Source organism: Cyclopterus lumpus, chromosome 8 (assembly GCF_009769545.1).
Source record: "Cyclopterus lumpus isolate fCycLum1 chromosome 8, fCycLum1.pri, whole genome shotgun sequence".
NCBI classification, from domain to species: Eukaryota; Metazoa; Chordata; class Actinopteri; order Perciformes; family Cyclopteridae; genus Cyclopterus; species Cyclopterus lumpus.
The window spans coordinates 6,524,468-6,545,414 of NC_046973.1; the positions used below are offsets into that span (position 1 = coordinate 6,524,468).

General features: G+C 42.3%; 1 protein-coding gene across 1 annotated transcript; it reads left to right on the plus strand.

Moving 5' to 3' along the window:
• Nucleotides 1-258: 258 nt before the first annotated feature.
• Nucleotides 259-10,943, plus strand: LOC117735369 (SEC14-like protein 1). Its single transcript, XM_034539936.1, has 16 exons — nt 259-455; nt 825-913; nt 4,810-4,959; nt 5,054-5,185; nt 5,625-5,753; nt 5,913-6,126; nt 6,740-6,849; nt 7,287-7,476; nt 7,789-7,877; nt 7,973-8,043; nt 8,156-8,327; nt 8,865-8,999; nt 9,166-9,300; nt 9,504-9,755; nt 9,916-10,094; nt 10,279-10,943. Exons 2-16 carry the CDS (start codon nt 851-853, stop codon nt 10,382-10,384), a joined length of 2,127 nt encoding a protein of 708 aa, XP_034395827.1. The 5' UTR covers nt 259-455; nt 825-850; the 3' UTR covers nt 10,385-10,943.
• The last annotated feature ends 10,004 nt before the right edge of the window (nt 10,944-20,947 follow it).

Here is a 20,947-nt window from a genome sequence, read left to right on the forward strand (position 1 = left end):
CAAAAATTGTAGGTTACTTAAGTACTCGATTACATTTCAACATGTCCTCTGGGCCCTGAGTTACTGACTCTTCTGGACAAAGTGTAATGTCATCATTAATATAAATAGGCTGGAAAAGGACTTTTGTAAATTAATGTTTACTTAACGACGGCCATTGGTTAGAAATGTAACAAACGTATGTGGGCCTTTCACAATAAAACGACTGAACTGCCAACTCGTCACACGGACTTCCGGTTTGTCAGGAAGAGGCGGAGTTACCCGTCTGAGTGCTACGCGACGGACCAACGGAGGGACCAACGGACGGACCGCACTCACAGTTTTACTTTTTCGGGTTTTTACAACGCGAGGAACTACAGTTACACTTCTACAGTGAGCCGACAACATGGACAACACACAGAAAGTTGGACAGCTGCAGTGACGCGTCACACATTTAGCGGCCAGGATTCAAAACAGCTGTAAGTAAAGTTCGTCTGCTCTTCTTTTTAGTGTCGCCGCTCGGCCTGGCCCGTTTTGTCTCTAAATAGTTCAATATGCGCATTGATATGCGTGTGTGGTGTTTGCATTCGGCCGGACTTCACCTCTCTTCGTCGCCTACTTGACATTACGTAACGAGGCCTCTCTGGGGTTGACCCCATCAACATCAGACGGGAGTCATGTGGAAGTCTTCAGCTGATGTGTTTACAAGGAGCACAGCTCGATAACTCATGGAAACTGCTGTCAACATGGCCCCTTTTCCAATAATATGTCCGGTGGTGTCATCACACGGTGTGTGTGTGTGTGTGTGTGTGGGGGTGTGTGTGTGTGTGTGTGTGTTTATCTAACAGAGGCTCCCAGTGAAACCCGTTCAACCATGGTGCAGGAATACCAGTCCCCCGTCCGGGTCTACAAGCATCCGTTCGAGTTGATAATGGCGGTGAGTAGCGTGTTTAATATCCAGTGACCGTATGCACTATTTTTATTATATAAGAATCATGCAGGATCTTTCATAACTAAACTGGAGACTTGTGTGAGGATGTGGCTTTGACCCTTGCACATCAACGTTTCCCCCTATTGAAAACTAAATATGAAACGGCAGTATATTGTAGAACAAACTGTCTTCCAGATCTGAGTTAATAGACACGTTCAGAAGAAGCCTGTCTCCTTCCCAGGGTCACCTGTCTCCCTTTTGATATCAACTCTCCACCAGTTGAAAGAATGAACCGTATACACCTTTTTTCCCTCCTGGTGCTGTGGTAAATACATTAATATGCAGGTCTGTGAGAACCTTGCTCATCAAACTTGATCTGTTCTAGATGTTGGATATCTCTTTGTGGATCAGTCAACTAGCTAATCGGTTTTGGTCTTTTAGTCCACTGAGATTTCTTTAGGAGAGAAGTCATTTTTTATGCTTTTTCATGCTGAAGGACTTATTTCCAAATAATTTACGAACACATATCTATATCTGGTAAACACAAGATCGAAAGTCGTGTTTCTTCATTAATAAACTCAGTTTTACAAATCTGTTGATTTTATATCAACATCTTAATAAATAAATAATTTGCAATGCAAACATTATTGGTAAAGATACTTAATATACATACAAAAAAAGTAAGCTATTGTGAATATGATGCACCATGAATATCTGTGCTTAGTTATTAAGGAGAATTGTTTCTAGCTGTATTAATGTGTTTGCTGCAGCATTATTCAACAGCCAGGGAAATGCACTGAAATAGAGACAAGATCCCATTTTCACTTTTTTCTCCAATATTTATTTGTCATATGATAAACTACAGAGGAAAATGTCTCCTTATGATACTGAAGCAAAAGTAGGACAAGTGGAAATGAAATGTGCATTTCCAAGATTCTTTTCACCTATACTGTCACAGTCTGCACATGTTCAGCCAAAAACTTTTCTTTATCCTCCGAGCTGAATAAAAAACAGCAGTGCTGCAATGACACATGGCTCTGCAGACTATATCTCCTTCACCAAGCAGTCCTTCACCTACACAAACCTCCTTTACAATGAAACATCTCTCTCACAAAATCACAGGTCTGAAATTCATCTTGCATCACTGCACGTTATTAAAAAAGGATCTCATAATGGGCCCTTTGTGAAACTTAAATAGCAGCTCCTGTGAAAAGATCCATGCCTCGACAGCCTAAAGGAGAGAATCCAGTGCATCTTCTAACACATCATGTGCTTCCATTTATCTCTGAATGTTGTCATTAGTCCCCTAGCTGATATCACAATATGTGTCCTGGATAGCACTGAATGTTTAACCAGTTACATCACCGTTGTCCCTTTCATGACGCGGCTTGATTTTCCTGAGTTTGTGTGTTGTCGAAGTGCTAAGCTACCTGTATCAGTTGACACCTATAGAGGAAACTATGCATCGCTGCACAGCTAATGTGAAACATAATGGTGGAAAATGTTGTTTTCTGACAGTATAGAGAACATCTTCTGAGCCCGTTAACAATTCTACTCCGCTCATCTTTTATATGTTGTGCTCCTTTTATGCTCAGGCAGGAATAGGAAGGAGGACCATTTCAATTAGTCTGCGATCAGTGAAACATGTTGTTGCCCAACACAAGTCAATGCTGCTTATTTACCAAGGCAACCTTTCCCATTCGCTTGTTTAGTGGATAATGTCATCTTATTGATTAGATATCTTGTATGCGGTGCAATATCAATACAAGCCAGATGCATACGTTTTGTTTGTGTGTGTGTGTGTGTGTGTGTGTGTGTGTTGCTGAAACACCAGCACTTAAAGGGACAGTTCACACCAAAATAAAAAAAGACAACATTTTCCCCCTCACCTGTCGTGCTATTTATCAATCGTGATCGTTTTAGTGCGAGTGGCCTAGTTTTGCAGATATCGGCCTGTTACTCAAGATAATACACAGAATATTAAGACTCCTTAACTCATCCTCCACCATCCATATATAATATAGTTTTTTATTTTTCCGATGTAGCAAAATGGGACTACAATCTGAATTACGTTGTGCGATCTTGTTGTACAATGACAAATATAGAATCTTGTTACCTTGTGAGCAGCTTCATACCAGGTCATGTTTTGCTGTTGAGTTTGTCAATTGTATTTTTATTCATTCATTTGCCGTGTGGAGCACCACAAGCAGAGTGCCATCTTGTCCCTTTTTTTTTATTTTTTTTATTGGAGAGAAGGCAGACATCTCCAAAACTAGGCCACTCACACCAAAACAATCTAGATTGATAAATAGCACTATGGGTAAGTGGAAGAATATTTATTTTTGGTTTTGGGGTGAACTGTCTCTTTACGTGTGCATTTGGAGTTCCTGTCTTTTATTGGTCCCTCTGATCCTCTACCCTTTTATTTTCACTACAGTAGGTTGTTCTCTGCATACTGGAAGCAATAGTTGTATTTTTAACATCAACAGTCGGCGGTCTTTACTGGGATGGAGGAGTTCCTTCCGTAACTTGACAATATTTTATCAGTAAAAACCCACTCTGCTACTAGTTACATAGGCTGAGGAATATGTTCACCCAACAACTCAATCAATATTTACAGGTGAGCTGCGGTCACAGTGGCTTGGACAGATGGTCGTGCTGTGGGCAGTAAAATGCAACTCCATCTCGTAAAAGCTGCCACAGCAGCAGTTTGTGTTTTTTTAAGTGTTAAAGCCACTAACTAGTAATTGATTCCTAACCAGACACACAAATGATGTGCTGTAAATCACATGTTGGGAGTCTCGAGTCGGCAACAAAACAGTTTACTCTTCTGGCAAATACAAGTGTCCATTCAAAGCAACTCTCCTGTCCAATCAGAGCGCTGCCTCGAAGTGGGCAGGACAACAACAACCCTCACTGGGAACAGAATGTACAGAGCCAGGAGGACCAGTGCTCTCCAAGAAAAGTACAGTGGGAGGAAGTTCACAGTGATCAGTTACAGCGATCTAAAGAGTTGGCACTGAATAGTTTCTCTACAAATATTGTTTAAATCATTTACTCATAGTACTCAAGTATTCCGCTGACAGTGTTCATATGGGGTCTTTCCATTCATAACAATTGTGGAAAAAATGAGAACTACTAGTTCTATTTTTTTTGTTTTGCTCCCTTGACAGTTTGCCTCGTTTTAACCTGTCTGCTTTCATGGCAGGTGAAAAGTTATTTTCTCTTAATGAAAAATGTTGTTTCCGTGAACCTTGAAGTGCCAAAAAAAGATGCAAAGAGATGCTTCAGTGAATCTTGTTGTCCCTCAGGCTACCTTGTTTACAAACATGGCTGCCAGGGATGGAGACGGGAAGCGAATGTGCACAAGGAAAGTATTTGAAGCCAAGCTTGAAACGGCAGTATTGCATTATGAAACGATTAATACAATTCAGTAAATTGCAAGCTTTTACTTTAACAAAAAGTTTTTAAGTAACAAAAACATGTGAAAAGCAAGATTTATTTCTAATAAGGAAGGGGGGGGGGGGGCTCTGTAACGTTTTAGCTGCAGCATGCTAGTTAGTTAAATAATGATCTAAATAATTATGCCACCACTGCACAAAGTAAAAACTATTCTAGAAATAATATTATTATAAAATAAATTGCAATTTATTTTTCTATAATCGCAGGTTGAACACTACAATACAAGCCAGAATGGCCTCAGATGGTCATACACCTTTAAGAAAGAAGGGGAGTAACTTTAGGGGCACTTTTGAAAAGAAAGCGTCAGCTTTGATAACATGTCAATGTGGACGTACTGAAAGTGTTGCATCAAACCAAATAGATATTTATAACATCAAGGCTAAAGAATGCACATTTGTCGTACATTTCTTTCATACGTGATTTTATTTCCCCCCTGTCAGGCCTATGTGAGGAGGTTCCCAAAGTCGCACCTGATCCCGGTGTTTGTAGACAGCGAGATCATCAGCGAGAACCAAAGCAAGGATGGAGCCACGCTGGTCACCGAGAGGCGATGTGTGATCGACATCGAGGCTCCACGGCTTCTCAAACGGGTACCGCTCTACATGGAAGTTCATGAAACTATCCGAACCGTTGATTTAATCGTATTGTTTGTTTTGAGGAATAACAAAGAGCACCGTTTGACAGATTGCTGGTGTAGACTTCCTGTACTTTCTGCAAAAGAACACACTGAATCGCAGAGACAGAACGCTCCAAATTGAGGTCCACAACGAGACCTTTTCCAACCGGGTTGTTGTCAGTGAGTGCTGCAACTACACGGTGAGCCCCGGAGCTTTTTTTCCTCTTTGTTGTTGTTGTACTGTATTTCCTTCTTCATATTTTACTTTTAGAATAACGAGCGCAGAAAAAATAAGCCCCAATAAAGATCCCCACTGTTAAATGTGCATACCAGTAAACATCCGTTGGTTTTTTCCTCTTCAGCGCATGTATCATTGATCTAAATTAACCTCTTTTAGTGTGCCAAATGCACTGAACCCTTGTGTCAACAGGTGGAGTCCTTAAAGTCAATGTAGTGTGACTCACTCAAATAATACGGCTGAAACGTTTCCTGAATTTCCACCACTTAACCCCCGCCAGCAATATTGTTTCCGCTGCATGTGATCACTTCATCTGTGCCACTTGATCATTATTTAGTGTTTTATCGCCACTTGAATAATGAGTGCTTTGATATATTTCACATTTTCATCCTCTCCCACAGGTTCATCCAGAGAATGAGGACTGGACGTGCTTCGAACAGACGGCCAGTCTGGACATTAAGTCCTTTTTCGGCTTTGAGAGCACGGCAGAGAAGATAGCGATGAAACAGTACGCTAGCAGCATTAAAAAGGTTTGCTTCTTCGAATCTTTAACTTTTGCATTAATGGCAATCCTCCTGGAAATGTGCCCACGGTATTTAAGTTCTGTGATCTGTTGGGTACTTTTCTTGCTTTACATGTTTTAATCTGATAAAATCACATGGACCTGAAGTCTCCTTCCTGTGTCGTAGGGTAAAGAAATGATTGAGTACTACCTCAGAGAGCTGGAGAAAGAAGGTGTAACTTACGTACCTCGATGGACTCCCCCTGTTGTCTGCGGCGCTGCCAGGCTTCGGCTGCTGCCGCGCTCCACTGCCAGAGCCATCCCAGTCAGCGGTGTGAAGGCTGGACTGGACAGCAAAGACCCGAGCTGTCCCGCAGAGCTAGCGGCTGGCTCTCCCGACGGTCAGTGTTTACTCCCTGGTCACAATTAAGTATGGAGGAGCAGGCAGCACGACACGGAAGGGCTAAAGTTAAACAATGTATAATTCATGCTCTTCCTTCCTTATCGACTTGATCACAGGACATGCATTCACCCAACTTTACAGAGGGTGAAAAGTCTGTAACTAATAAAGCTTTTAATCACAGCACTAACTCTCCTTGACACTATTTCTATAAGAACAATGTTGAGGAAACTGTAAACTTACAAAAGCTTGCAGAACCAACTGAACCGATTTATTGTTTTCTCATGTTTGAAATGCAACACGTCCTCGTAGCTCAATGACAGAATGGGTTGTTTGCCAATGACTCCCACAACGACGTGTCTAACCTTTGGAGAGTACCAGCCACAGATGCACGCTGTGAAACGTGGATCAAATTGTGATTTAAAAAATAAAACTACTTTGTTAGGTTTACGAAAACATAATTTTTCAGTTTAAAATAAATATGTTTATTTGTATAACTTAGGTTACTCATGTAAGTATGTTCCATTACTTCAATGACTATTGTACAGCTCCCGGTATCTCCGATTTATGCAATATCTGCTAACTTTACACTTCACATGTGTTTTGGCCTGCAGACAAGCTGGATGCTGACTACATCCGACGTTACCTTGGTGATTTGACACCTCTGCAGGAGAGCTGTCTCATTCGACTGCGCCAGTGGCTCCAGGAAACCCACAAGGGCAAGGTCACATAAACGCAAACACATATTGTTTCACTACAGAGCAGTTTGCGCAATTATGAAAGAAATACACATTTCTTTCTGGACACTTATACAAGCCAGACTTCTGCTCAGCTCTTGCATGTACTGTCAATTACAAATGGAAAGTAACACGCTTAAGTGCACAATATTCATTAATATATAATTGTTATAGCAGGTTTGATATGGAGGATGATGATTTATGTCTGTGTTGTTTTCTTGTATGTTTTCTGTCCGAGTCTGATTGTTGGTATTTTTTATTTTTTGTCTAGCTTGAGTTTGTGTGTAACCTGTATAAACTGAAAATAAAATGAAAGTAACAAGCTTCCATTGTCGAAAAGGTCAAGACATTCTTTGCCGCTTTTAGTCATTTGCGTCACTGTCACTGTGTGCATCCGTTTTGACCCCTGCTGGTTGTCTTACAGATTCCAAAGGATCAGCATGTGCTCCGCTTCCTGAGGGCCAGAGATTTCAACCTGGACAAGGCCAGAGAGTTCTTGTGCCAGTCGCTGACCTGGAGGAAGCAACACCAGGTAGACTTCCTGTTGGACACATGGGAGCGCCCACAACTGCTGCAGGATTACTACGCTGGAGGCTGGCACCACCACGACAGAGGTACTGTGAGAATAACACTGGCTACCTGCCAATTTCATCTTCACCTCATCTCATTTACATCGTGTTCATCCCTCTGTTGTTGTCTAGACGAGTGAACACTTATCAGTTAACGTTAGATATTTAGCCTTCTATATTTAAAAAGGCCTCAAGGGCTGAAATTGCCTGTTAATTATTCACAGTAAAGTCTGAGTACCATCTGTTGTAGCTCCCATCATTGCTTTTTAACAGCTCAGCTGATCCACCAGGGTTTAAGTAGAACACAGGAAATGCCCTTGTGACTCATTTTGCTTTTTGTGTGTGCGTGTGGTTTAGATGGCCGTCCTCTGTATATCTTGCGTCTGGGGCAAATGGACACCAAGGGCTTGGTGCGAGCCTCAGGAGAGGAGGGGCTACTGAGACAGGTGATATTAATACACGCACACGATTTAAGCCTTAAGATGCACGTGAACATTTTAATTAAAGATATCGGTAATGCTACAACTTGAATGTGAACCAGGTCCTGTCCATCAACGAGGAGGGACTGAGGCGATGTGAAGAAAACACCAGAGTCTTCGGTCGACCCATTAGGTGCTTAATTCTGAATCTGTCTTCTATCAGTGTCTCATTGGCTAACAGATAATCCGGCGTACTCGTCATTGGTTATCTAGTCGTGTAATGTCTATGCCGGTGTGTTGGTCAGCTGCTGGACTTGCCTGGTGGACCTGGAGGGTCTTAACATGCGTCACCTGTGGAGACCAGGTGTTAAGGCTCTGCTGAGAATCATCGAGGTGGTGGAGGCCAACTACCCCGAGACTCTTGGTCGCCTGCTCATACTGAGGGCGCCCAGAGTTTTCCCGGTGCTCTGGACCCTGGTGAGAATAATGCTGAATAACTTGGTTTTTGTATGTGCTGACAAAATGTGGTTTTAATGCATCATGCGATGGTGGAAGAGCAGATTAAGATGTATATTGCAGATCAATAAAAACAAAGAAGAGATGCAGAGGAAAACATGCAATATGGAGATTAGATCATTGCTACTGTACAGCAATATGGCATAAATACAGAAAATAAGTGATGCACAAATTAAGAAAACAATAACAAATGAAGTAAAAACAGTTGAGCATTACATAAGCAAATTTAAGTTTGGGCTGTCACTGTTGCTACACGGAGATGTGAAAGCTATAACTATTTATCGACGAATAGAGAATTAAATCAGAAATGCTAATATTGTATGAGTTATGATGTTAAAATCAATATAAAGTTCACATTAGGATGCTTAGCCACTCAATAAACCAGCCAACCTTATTCATCTCTTAAACATGAATAATTCAAATACTCTTGGATTCACATCTACGGTTCATAAGGTGAAGCTGCTGTTTGCCTCCTGACTCTTGGTGTCTTGTTTCCAGGTCAGCCCCCTGATTGATGAGAATACCCGCAAGAAGTTCCTTGTTTATGCTGGAAATGATTACCAAGGCCCAGGAGGATTAGTGGACTACATTGACAAAGAAATCCTCCCTGACTTCTTGGGAGGCGACTGCATGGTGGGTTTTAGTCCACAGCAGGCAGAACATTTTGATGTATACAACAATGTCAACTAGGACTTTAGTGTGCAGTGAGCTTCTCTTTCAACCATATTTACAAACAAGCCAAGACAATTATACATTCATGTGATTGGTCTCTTTTTGTGTATCCTTCTGTCCTCTCCAGTGTGACATCCCTGAAGGAGGTTTGGTCCCCAAATCTCTGTACAGGACAGCGGAGGAGCTGGAGAGTGAGGAAAACCGCCTGTTGACTGACTCCATCTATAAAAGTGCCAGTGTTTTCAAAGGAGCCCCATATGAGGTACAGTCTCTCAAATGCACATGTAGCAAAGAGCTAGGCTGCCTTAATGTGCATAAAGATGAGTGCAAGGGGGCATGGATTCTATTCTGTTGATGGTGGTGCCATCTGCTGGTAGAAATCTATGACGCAGCAAACACAAACCATTGGATTAATGGCCTTCTTTCTGCCGTTCTGTTTCCCCATCTCCTCACATCCTCCTACAGATGCTGATCGAGATCAACGAGGCCTCCTCCGTCATCACCTGGGACTTTGATGTGTCGAAAGGAGATGTGATCTTCAACATCTACCATTCCAAGAGGGCCCCGCAGCCCCCGAAGAAAGACACTCTCGGAGCCCATGGCATCACGTCCCCGGGGGCCGTTAACGCCCAGACCATAGACAGGAACTGGGTGCTGGGCCAGGACTACAGCATGGTGGAGAAAGCCCTCACCTGCAGGGAGGGGGAGAGTGTACAGGTCAGAGAGATTATTCTCCATCCATCTGCACTTTGTCCTTTCTTCTGCAGTTTCAACTCCACTTTATTGGTCCCTGTTTACTGTGGTTGCATCAAAGGAAATTAAAGAATCCATCAGCATGGACTCAAACTGATCCTGCAGCTCTCTTCTGTTCAAACAGGGCTCCCACGTAACGCGCTGGCCCGGCTTCTACATCCTCCAGTGGCGCTTCCACAGCTCCCCAGCCTGCTCCGCCTCCAGCCTGCCTCGAGTGGATGATGTGCTGGCCTCACTGCAGGTTTCCTCCCACAAGTGTAAGATCATGTTCTACACCGAGGTGCTGGCTTCCCATGACTTCAGGTCAGTTTATTTTATTTATGCCACTCAGTGCAATAATACTGAAGTGTGGGTTTTTAAAACAACCTCATATTTCTGGAAGTTTTCCTCGTATTTTACAGTTTGTTTTTACACCTGTTGTCCTGTTCATATGTTGCCTGTTTTTGTTTTTACAGAACATTTATTTTCTGTCTTTGTTATTTTCTAGGGGATCCATGACCAGTCTGGAGTCGAGTCACAGTGGCTTCTCCCAGCTCAGTGCTGCCACTACTTCCTCTAGCCAATCACAGGCCAGCTCCACGGTCTCAAGGTAGCATCTACCCACCAGATGTCTAAAGCAGCAGTGGCCTGACAATTTCTGACATCTTAATCCGACTGTGCCTTATGCTTCCAATGAGAGGGAGCCTTAAACTCAGTCTTTAATGAGAAGTTGACCTGACTAATGGAGGAGAGTTTTAGGGAAATGTTTGTATATTAACAAATATTTGTTGTATTATTAATATTTGAGCAGGATCAGTAAAGTTCATTGATCTCTAGGGAATTATGTATTCAACTGTACCTGTCCATAAGATGACTGCCGTTTTTGTTGTTTTTTTGTTTTTTTTTGTTTTTTTTCAAACAATAGTTGTGCACAACACAACTCAAATGCACAGTGTAAATGTTGGATATCATTTTTTGTAGTTGCACACAGCTTCCTTCTCTCCCAGAAGCTGCTTTTAATATCCACAAGGTGTCAGTGTACTCTGTGGCTTCACTGCTCTCAGATCTGCAGTGTACTCTGCACAGATGTTTACACTCGCACACGTTGTCGGGTCTTTTAAGAGATCCAAACATATAATTGTTCAAATAAATAATTTATCACAAGCATTAATATTGATGTCTCCTCCAGAGTGTGTTTGTGTCTTGATACTGGATTTGAGAAGAACGATGACTGCAGCAGCAGCGCTGCAGTCATTTTGAGTAATTCTAAAGATGGGTTATTAATCATTTTTACAGCAATAGGTGAGATGTTAAGAGCGAGCAGATATGAAATCTCTTTTAGAATATGCAGTCTCTCGATTTCATGTAAGGTTGTTTTTGGACTTGTTCGTCGTAGCTGCTGAGTTTTCTGAGGCTGATCATCTGAATGCAATGTAGTGCAGCCCCTCGTGATCTGGCACGGGGCCAGGCAGACAACTGATTTGCATAACATTTTTAATTTACATAAACTTATCAGATGCTTCCAGCTAAAGCTTAATTGAATTTCCCAGTGTTTTTTTTCTTTTCTTGTTTTGCAAACTTGTGTCGTTACTGCATCACAAAGTCAGGTGGATTTAGTTTTCTTTGGGATTGATTGAACCGGAGCCTGACTTCCTGCTGGTAATGACAGCGTTGTTAGAAAGAGGAAGTGTAGTGACTTTGCCAGAAGCTTATTTACTGAATTACCCAGCTTGCTCCAATGGCCTCCCAAGACGCACATTGCCCAGATAAACAGCAGCAGCTCTTTCTCCTGAAACACTTACTTTGCTATTAAAACCGTCTCTTCCCAAGCAGTTATGTGATTTAAGGCTGAATTATTTTACTGCCATTCACAGGGTTGAAAAACAACATTTGTTAGTCAATCCAGATGCCTCTAAATAATGCATCAAACTTATACTGTATCCACAACTGGGGGTTGACCTGACATATCCTTGTGAAAGGGACGGTAAGCTGACCTACGGTCACCAAGTGCTGAGATGATTTATGGTTACATTATGCATTATTGATCAGAGAATTGGTGCAAAAAAAATAAAAAACACTGACTCATCAGAAAACTGTTGATCTTCTCAAAACTCGTCTTTGTGGCAGTGGCGGCTGAGAGGAATGAGGTGTGGCATCAGGACACATAAAGTGATGTAGCATGTTGGGCAGCTTTATGGCGTCATGAGTAATGATTCATTCTGTTTTCTCAGAGCCATCCTAGAGGGCACTTCATCACGTTTATCTACAATCGAGCATTCAAGAGGGGTTCCTTTTGTGTGCGGTTTGCTCGAACGTCGAGGGGCAAAAAGATGATGGGAGTCACCATGAACACATTACTATACTCTGAGGGCCATGAATTCCTACAAAATGACAATTCAACAAAATATCCCTTCACATACTACAGTGACCGATGGATAAATGTTTGTACAGAACTGGTGGTACTGGTATCATTCATCTTGTGAGTCGTATTTACCAGTAACCTTCCATGGCTGTGCGTCAATCCTGCATTCAAGAGGCATCTTTGTAGTTTTTTGTGGCAACTGCGTTTGCTTTTGCGACACTGGACCTCTTGCCATGGGATGAATTTGACCTCATGCTTCTATTGCAAGTAAAATAGAAAACTGAATATGGCGCACAGGTCAGTTCAATGGGTTTAAAGGATTTCTGTACTTTAGGTTTACTGAGCGTCACAAACATTATACGACAACATCCTCTTGAATTTGTCTGCCAAAGAAACGGGCCTAAAGATTTCCTCCCACCCAAATGCTCTTTTTTTATTTTTAATCTGATGGTCGAGTTTGAAGATGCAGTCAATTTAAAATGTTGAATAATCCTGCAACCAGGAACACGAGATCTCTTAATACTTTGATGAGCACAGCAGGCGGAGCACTGCACTGATAATGGGCTTCTAAAATAGTCTCAGATTTCTTGGTACAGATATAACATCACAGCCTTCACTGGGAATATGTACATGGTAATGAATCATCTTTCAGGCGTAGGGATAGTCAACAAGGGGCTGATTTATTTTTGGGGGGTTTGTTTTTATTTAGTTTTTCTCAAAATAATTACTCGTGATCCACTTTCTTATGGTCAAAATTGCAACATTCTGAGATGCCATGGTTGAATGATCATAGCACCTGAAACCTATCCAGTCCTGCATTGGATGAGGCTTTTTTCCAATTTTTATTCGATTACAAATGTCACACTCAGTGTAGTGTTCCTTCATTGAAATCTAAGCTGTGTTTTCATTTGCTTCCTTCTTACAAGCCAGACCGTCCCACTAATTGAAAAGGAGAGCGCTGGATTATTTTTAGGAGGCGACACGCACTTGAAGGGGAAACTTTGTCCAGGATTGTTTGTGTGACTGGAGCTTAACTCAAATCTTTTTTTGTATTACTGTGTAAATGTTTAATGTCTCCTCCATCTGAGTTGTGGGCCTGTCTATTTAACTAATCGCATATGGACTGGGTTGAAATTAATTTTTTGACTTGATGTAGGCTACCAGTGGGCTGGGCCTGATTAATATGTCCCACAAACAAATAGATACAGTCCACATCTATTTATCGCTGATGCTTCAAAGCTCTCGTATCTTCTCACATTTGATTTTCTCCGCTACAAGAGAGACCATCAATCTATCTGCCTTCAATTTAGGGCAATTTCTGAGTATTGCCCTCATCAGCAAAGACCTGTCAAGGCTCTTCTCATGTGTTGTTTTTATTGGTTTCCGAACATTACAGTGAGGAACACACATTTATCCATGGCGTGTTCTGACAGAATACCAAACTTGTGTATCTATGATAATCTCACAATATTGATCACTTGAAGAGGGGTTCTCATATATCTAATGCATGTAAATCAATACAGTTTATGAAAAACCCAGCAGACAGCAAAAGTACAATGTTTGAAAGGTTACCCTAATAAATTACATTCTTCGCTAATCAAAATTCACCTGTGTGGTTAGGCTCAGCTGCAGAGGGGAGTGGGGGCGTGTCCTCAGGGAACGGTACCAGGTGGAGGCCTAATTGGTCTCAGCTGTGGGTAATTGTGGTTTGCTCCCCAATATGAACGGCAGTAGGGACGGAGGAGATGGGTGGATTCTGCCAGAGCACCAGACCTACGCTGCCGTCATCCAGGTAAACCAGCGGACCGGCAGGCGCAGCGAGGCCGAGAGTGCACTACGTAGACAGCATTTGCCCTTAAATAATAAAGCTCAGTGAAGTAGTTCCTGTCCTTCAGCGTCTTTGTGCACACGCAACTTGTTACAAACTGATCACTTGGTCACTTCCGGTTCACAATGCTGTTCACGTGTCTCCCGTTAACGCTACGGGGTCTTTCAGGAATCTGGACCTCTCTTCAAAAGGTGACTGTTGTCAAAACTACACCTGTGGAACTCTATGATGAGGCTACATTATAGACACAAACTTTGCATAAGTAGCGAAGTTGTAGAGTTTTATTTTAAACCATTTCAACAAGGAGGAAACGCCTGTCAATCATTTTGATGTAGAAAACAGTCCGTTGGCCAATCAGCTTGCAAGATCTTCATTGGTTGATAGAGACCAGCTCAACTAGACTAGCAAACTAGTTAACTTCACCCACTAGACAAGCAAACTAACTACACTACAAGGGCTAAATTAAAAAAGTAATAAAACTGAATGTGTGCAAAGTGCAGCATGCATTAGTGTTGTATTCGGCACCATAACTAGTACTGGTTGTGAAATGGTTCTGTCACACTATTGGTGAGTACTGATTGCTTGGGAAGGGTTTCCACTTTATTACAATATAATAATAATCCAATTCTATTTTTGGCTTTTGTATGAAATCTTCACACCATTCAATGAGCCTTTTTTAAAGGCAGAGATGTTAACAAGTCACAGTAGCAAAACCACAAGCCTAAATTATCAAGTTAATGAGGGCTGCGATCCCTTTAGCTTCACCAGTTTCAGTGCTGACTGACTGATTAATGGAGCAGAACCTCCATTAGTGCTGTCGCTGGTTTCTCCGCTATGATCACTTCAAGTGTCTGCCATGAAAAAGGCCCATTAATTATTTTAGACTGCTGTGAAGTGACATACTGGGCTTTGCAGCGAGTGTCATCGGTGATGAGCAGCACCTTAGCAGCACACATAGTCGGAACATGTCTGTAGCGGCTGTGGCTCATGGGGGAGAGTGGTCGTCCTGAAACCACAAGGTATCCGGTTCCATCCCGGGGCGCTTCACAGCAGCCCACTGCTCCTTAATAACTAAGGATGGGTTAAATGCAGAAAAAAATGTCATATATGTATGTGATATGACAATAAAATACGGTTTTAATTTTTTATTTTCATCACCTGCAATACTGTTTCTGCCCGGGTACTGTACGGGGTGGCATTTTAAGTCATCCGTCTTTGCTCCTCTTCCCTACCAGGCCTCAACGCCCCTTATTGGCAGGCACAGGGGCTGACTAGATCCCTCCTACTTCAATGACGTGGCTGTCTACTGAATAAAGAATAGAGGACAATCAAGGCAAATGCAGATGGGCTTCTCGTGGGACCGGCTGCCATCTTGTCTGCTCGTCCCTTTCCATCCATTCAAACTCTGTCGGGGAGTGAGTATAGTCTATAATGTGTGGTTGTCTCCATACCAGCTGGCTACCAGCACCCGCCTCGTCAGTTAACGTTTACAATTTAATTTGTATACAAAAGTGCGAAATATCTTCATGTTCCAGTTTCTCAGTTTCTTTCTTTCTTATATTACTCAATTTATTATGTTTAGATACTGGATTGTTTGTTGAAGAAAACGCAAGGGCTACATAACGATTATGTTCACTTACTATTAATCTAAGATAAGATAACAAATTCCTTTTTTAGTCCCCCAGCGTGGATATTTACATAATTAGTTTCTCAATTAATCATTCAGCCCATGAGGTGTCATAAAACATTGAACTCAGGACTCAAGGTGAGGCCACAAACCTGAAACCTGATGCTTTTCAGTTTACTAATAAGATTAAGAAAAGAAAAGAAACTTTTAATCTCTGAAATGGACTTTTACAAAGGCAAAGGTATCGGCTATACTGCATTAGAGTGAGTATTAAGCCCAGAACAAGCCTTGTTGTTTCAGACGATCCTTTACAGAAAACAAGAGCAGATGAAACGCAGCCAAACTGTGTGGAAAATGTTTTCTGGCACCGGTGTTCTCTCCGTCTCTCTCTGACATTATGAGGTGGTTACTGTAAGCCAGGCCCATAAGCGATCCCCAGATGCATGCTGGCACCACACCACTCAGTCGGCTTGTGACGTCTGTCTCCCCGGCTCGTTTGAACTACCTGCTTCATTGCGCTGGGTAAATTAAAATAAAGTATTCTCAGCATAAAGGGACACCTATTCTCTGCTGACCGTAAGTTAATTATCATTTTGAGTCTGATTGCAGAACATTAAAGCTGCCGGAGGAGACGGAGTACCTTATTGGTCCGAGCTGGCACTTGCGGCAGTAAATTATGAAGAAAAGGGTGCTCTCTGGTTGTTTATGGAGCGAAAGACCATGTTGTGCCTCTAGGTGCTATTATTAAACCTGAGACGATTAAGTTGCGGCCCATGTTATTAACATTTGAATTCTGAGTTAAAGTCAAACTGGAGTTATCTCATCACCAGAGGACCACGAGCATGAAGTACCACTTAAAGGCGTTACACAGCATTACCTAGCTACCCAAGCAATCAGTGGAGCGAAACTTCGTCACTTCGTTGCTCTGAGAGTGCCTGTTATATTGTTCTGATAACATTACTTTAAAATAAAAGCGTGTAATACACTAGTTTTTAATTCATTCTTCATTTCTTGTGCATAATGCGATTTAATCGCTGTTCATCACAGAAAAATCATGAGATTAATCGATTAATTTTCTTCATCTTTGCCCAGCACTAATATGTATGTATGTATGTGGACTGGACTATTTCTTGGCCGAGAACATTAGCTGTTTGGACTCTCAGCTGGTTGCCTGGCAACTACTCAGATCCAAGAATGAGTCCCAATGCTAAGCTAACCAACTACCGACTCCAGCTGCATAAAACATACAGACATGAGTGTCCATCTTCCAATCCATCTCTCTGTAGGAAAGCAAAGAAGCATATTTACTAAAATAAGTATTTCCCTTATCGTCCCAGTGTACTGTGCTGCAGCAAGTCTAAATGTCAGTTTTACATTTTTAAACTAGAGGGACAGGTTTGCAGCTGTAGAAAATGTTTTTGACTCTCCTGCCTGTAGTCGGGGAAATGGCTCTGACGAGCAGCAGAGATGAGATATGGACCGTGACAGGTCTGCCTATTGTATGTGCCTGAGGGAAACTCCTCACCTGTCAGGACCAATGCCACTACAGGCTCATGTGTTAGCCATGTGTGTTGCATTTCAATTCCTTGTTTGAATATTGAAATGAACAATCTTCCTTCACTGGAGTCAATTGAAGCTGAAAAGAGGGAATATGTGACAGCGCCCCCCCCCCCCCCCTGTGCCCCTCCTGTATGGTGTGAAGGCATTGTGGTTGTAATTGCCTTCAAGACTGGCTTAGGCTCAGGACCAAGGATCTTTCAGCTGTGATCTGTTAAGCCTATTACATACTTGTGGATGAAAGTGTACGTGAGAGCCAATGCGTGTGTGAGAGCGGTTTCCAGTCTGTGTGACAACACAGTGCACGTCTTTTGTTCTGTGGATCATTAACAGTATGCAATGAATTCAGAGGTCTTTGATTGTCAAAACCAGCGGGTCGTGACGATGGTCTTAAAACGACTAAAACCAGTTGGATGGAAACTTGGCTGTCAGGATGCATCTTGACTTTTGTTGGCTGCTTTCATTTTGATCTCGTTCTGTGAGCAACCGTGATCTGATGTTGAGCAGTGAGAGGGAAAGTAGTCGGTTGGCTCGCTGAGAGGTTGGAGGTGCGCAGCTTGACGCCTGCAGATCTTCATCGACCAGCTAACTGTGGCTGCGTCTTGTTCCCCTCCTCCCTCTTTCTTATATTTCAATCTAATCCGCCGTCAAAAGATGACCAAAATGTGACCGTTGCTTTGTTTTGCAGATGCACTTTTGATGAACAATAGTGTCACACATTGCATGTGTGTTCAATGAACTGCTGTCAATGTGAAGCTGCGTCAGTGGGAGATGGTGGCTTTGCGTTAGCAGTAACTTAATACAGCAATAACTGAACCTCTCCACAGACACCCAGTTTGTAATACTGCAAATACTTAAATATTACAATACTTTGTCAGTGGGCCATAGGCTCAATGCGTTACCTCCTTCTGCAACAGAAGTAGAGCATATGATTCAGAGAGCAGTTCAGGGGGAAACAAAAAGCACGAGCCTGATGATCCATTGTGATACAATCTGGTGATGAGTGTGTTCGGACAGGTTCGAACAGTCGTCCGCTGGCAGAACTTGGCAGAAATCCTCGACAGCTGCTCGTACGACCGGCCTGCTTGTGGGCTCGGATGTTATTCAGTGACTCAACAATTTCTTTTTCAAGATAATAATAAGTGATATTATGAAAAAAAACACCTGAGCTACTAGTTATTGAAATACTGAAATATCCCAAACCTGATGTTCATTAAAAGAAGTGGAACCCATTAATACCTCGTACACCCGCACAATTTACGGCCTCTTCATGTCAGGCAATTTGCAATTAAATGTGAAGGCCTCCTCCAGAGCCTCATAAAGAAGCTGTCAATTGAACTTCTTTTCCCAGTAAAGTTAGGGAGAGCTGGCGAGGTTACAAGTGCATTAAAGTGCATTAAATCTGGCTTTTAAACCTCCCATGTTTCAAAGAGCTGTGAGGGGCGACCTTGTACATTAAATACAACTGAGTATTCTGATATGATAGATTTCAGTGCAGTGCCAGTAAATGTGTTGGTTCTTTTCCATTTTTCTTTTCAACAAGACATGAAGGCTCTGTATGTGGCTCGAAGCTCACCAGTGTATCCTTGATTTGGAAAACAGGAGGATATACTCCCCTCTGCTTTTTCTAACCAGTTGAGTTTATGGACGCCCCACGGCCAAATCCGGTTGGGATGCTTGGACGTTGTGGACAAAAAAAAGCTTCTGTTGCACAACAACACAGACATGAACCAGCAGCAAGAACATGAATGAATGGACGTAGGCCTATTGAAAGACTCAGTGAAAACATGCGGTATATTATTTAGGCCCTGGAGTAAATAGATAGTATTGTAGTGGGCAGAGGATGTTGACTTGCTGGCAGTGTGTATAGAATCAACTTCACCTCAGATCCTAATCTGTCATATCAGTCACCGCTTTGTGTGTTTGTGTGCGTGAGTGTATGCGGCAGTCGCCATATGTGGAGGAGGCGCTTTTGTTTGTAACGCTGGTCCCATGTCGTATGATCAAACGAGGCATCCTGTTGTTCTTTGTGTCTCATTCAGCTTGTGCCGTCCGAACAGTGGAGAGATCACAAGGGAATGGAAATGGCTGCTGGCTAAATTCTTCGGATGCATCTCATTGATTATGTAGAAAGACGAGAAGGGTTTTATGACTTTTGCCTTGCAAATGTTTTGATGTTGTAAATATTAGAGAAGGTTGGTAAGTGAGGTCATACTCTTTTGGGATTTTAAATACCTTTCCTACATGGTTGTTTTCACGTGAAAGCAACATTTGATTTATAAACATAGTAAAAATGTATTTCACCTGCCAGTTTTGCTGTTATTATTGTCCTAATGTGATGTAAACCTGTACTGCCCTTATGTTGCCAGCCTTGAATTACTGCGAAGATGATGGAGACGTGCTTGTTAGGTGTCTCACCTTGTTGTTGTTGGTCTCCAGGAGATGGAACCTTGAACATACAGTTTATTATTTAGATGACTGGCACACTGTCAACCAAGACAGGTGCGATATAAAAACCATATCAACATTTCTTAATGTTTATGGAGAACATTTCCCACACTGTAGCTGTGCCAGTTTTTAAATGTTAGCACGAGACCCTGTAGAGTACACTGCATTAAACACTGAACAGCTGAAAATGCAGCTTTGAAAGTCATTTAAACCGGTAGTTAAACTCGTTTTAGTAATTTAATAGGCCGGAAGATATTTAGCATTTTCTTTGATTTAAAGCAGTGCAAGTGGATAACTTTAATTTGAACTGTATGCTACGTTGTATTATTTAAAGTGCACGCAAGACAGAGAAAGCAGAGGATGAGAGGATGACCTTCAGACGGTCCGTTCACTTCGTCGAGCTGGACGAGTCGTTCATGACTCCTGTAAATTCTGGCGACGTGCCATTTGTATTTAGGACAACACTCCCGGGTAACGAATAGCTTGTATGATATCTTGTAAAGTGACTGTTATCTGACGCTGTCAGACGTTGGTAGCCTTCTGTTCCACTTCTTGCTTCCTTGTGATCAGGTATCGCGTCGTGTCGCCTGCAATCAAGAAGTCCCTCAGTCAGGATCAAATGCTGTCTTTCATCCGGATTTGTATTCACTCTCTTCCTGAGGATCAAAGGTTCCAGGCTGAGGCTGGATTATTTAGCAGGGAAAGGTGTAACTAACGGATCCGAGGCCTTGAACTTTAGCCTAGAAAGGGATTTTCTATCGCAGACTAATTGAAGTCAATATACTTTATCGTGTTAAAAAGCAATTTCTCGTTGAATGAATGCCTTTCATGCCGTATACAAGACGTCTACTTCCCATTTATACGTTTGCAAAGTTGCATCACTTGACAGGGCGGCCCGGTTGCACCTCTGATAGCTGCGCTTCTTTCATGATCCTTCCATCCTGTGATCATTGAAGCTGCACTCCCCCCTGCCCCCTCTTTTACCTTTCCCAATTTTTATGGCACATTTGGAAATGATCCATTAGGGTTTTTTTAACCGCTCGCGTCTTTCAACTCGATGTTCGTTGCCAGTGCAGCAATGAAAATTCATTAGAGTCTTTCGCCTGAGGTGAGTACTGGATATGTGCAGAATTTCATTCTCACGCTCCTGGGGGATGCACCACTGAAACCGAATTTCAGTCTGAATAGTTTTCCAGAGGCCTGTGAGGTCCTGTCTGATGCTGAAAGACGTGACTCTCAGGTGACTGGTTGTGTTTTGCAATTATCTCTGGGTTACGTGGGTTGTAATGCAGCGTTTTGTTTACCTGCCATGTTTGATAACCACAGGGCCGAATATCGCTGCGGTACTGAACCTG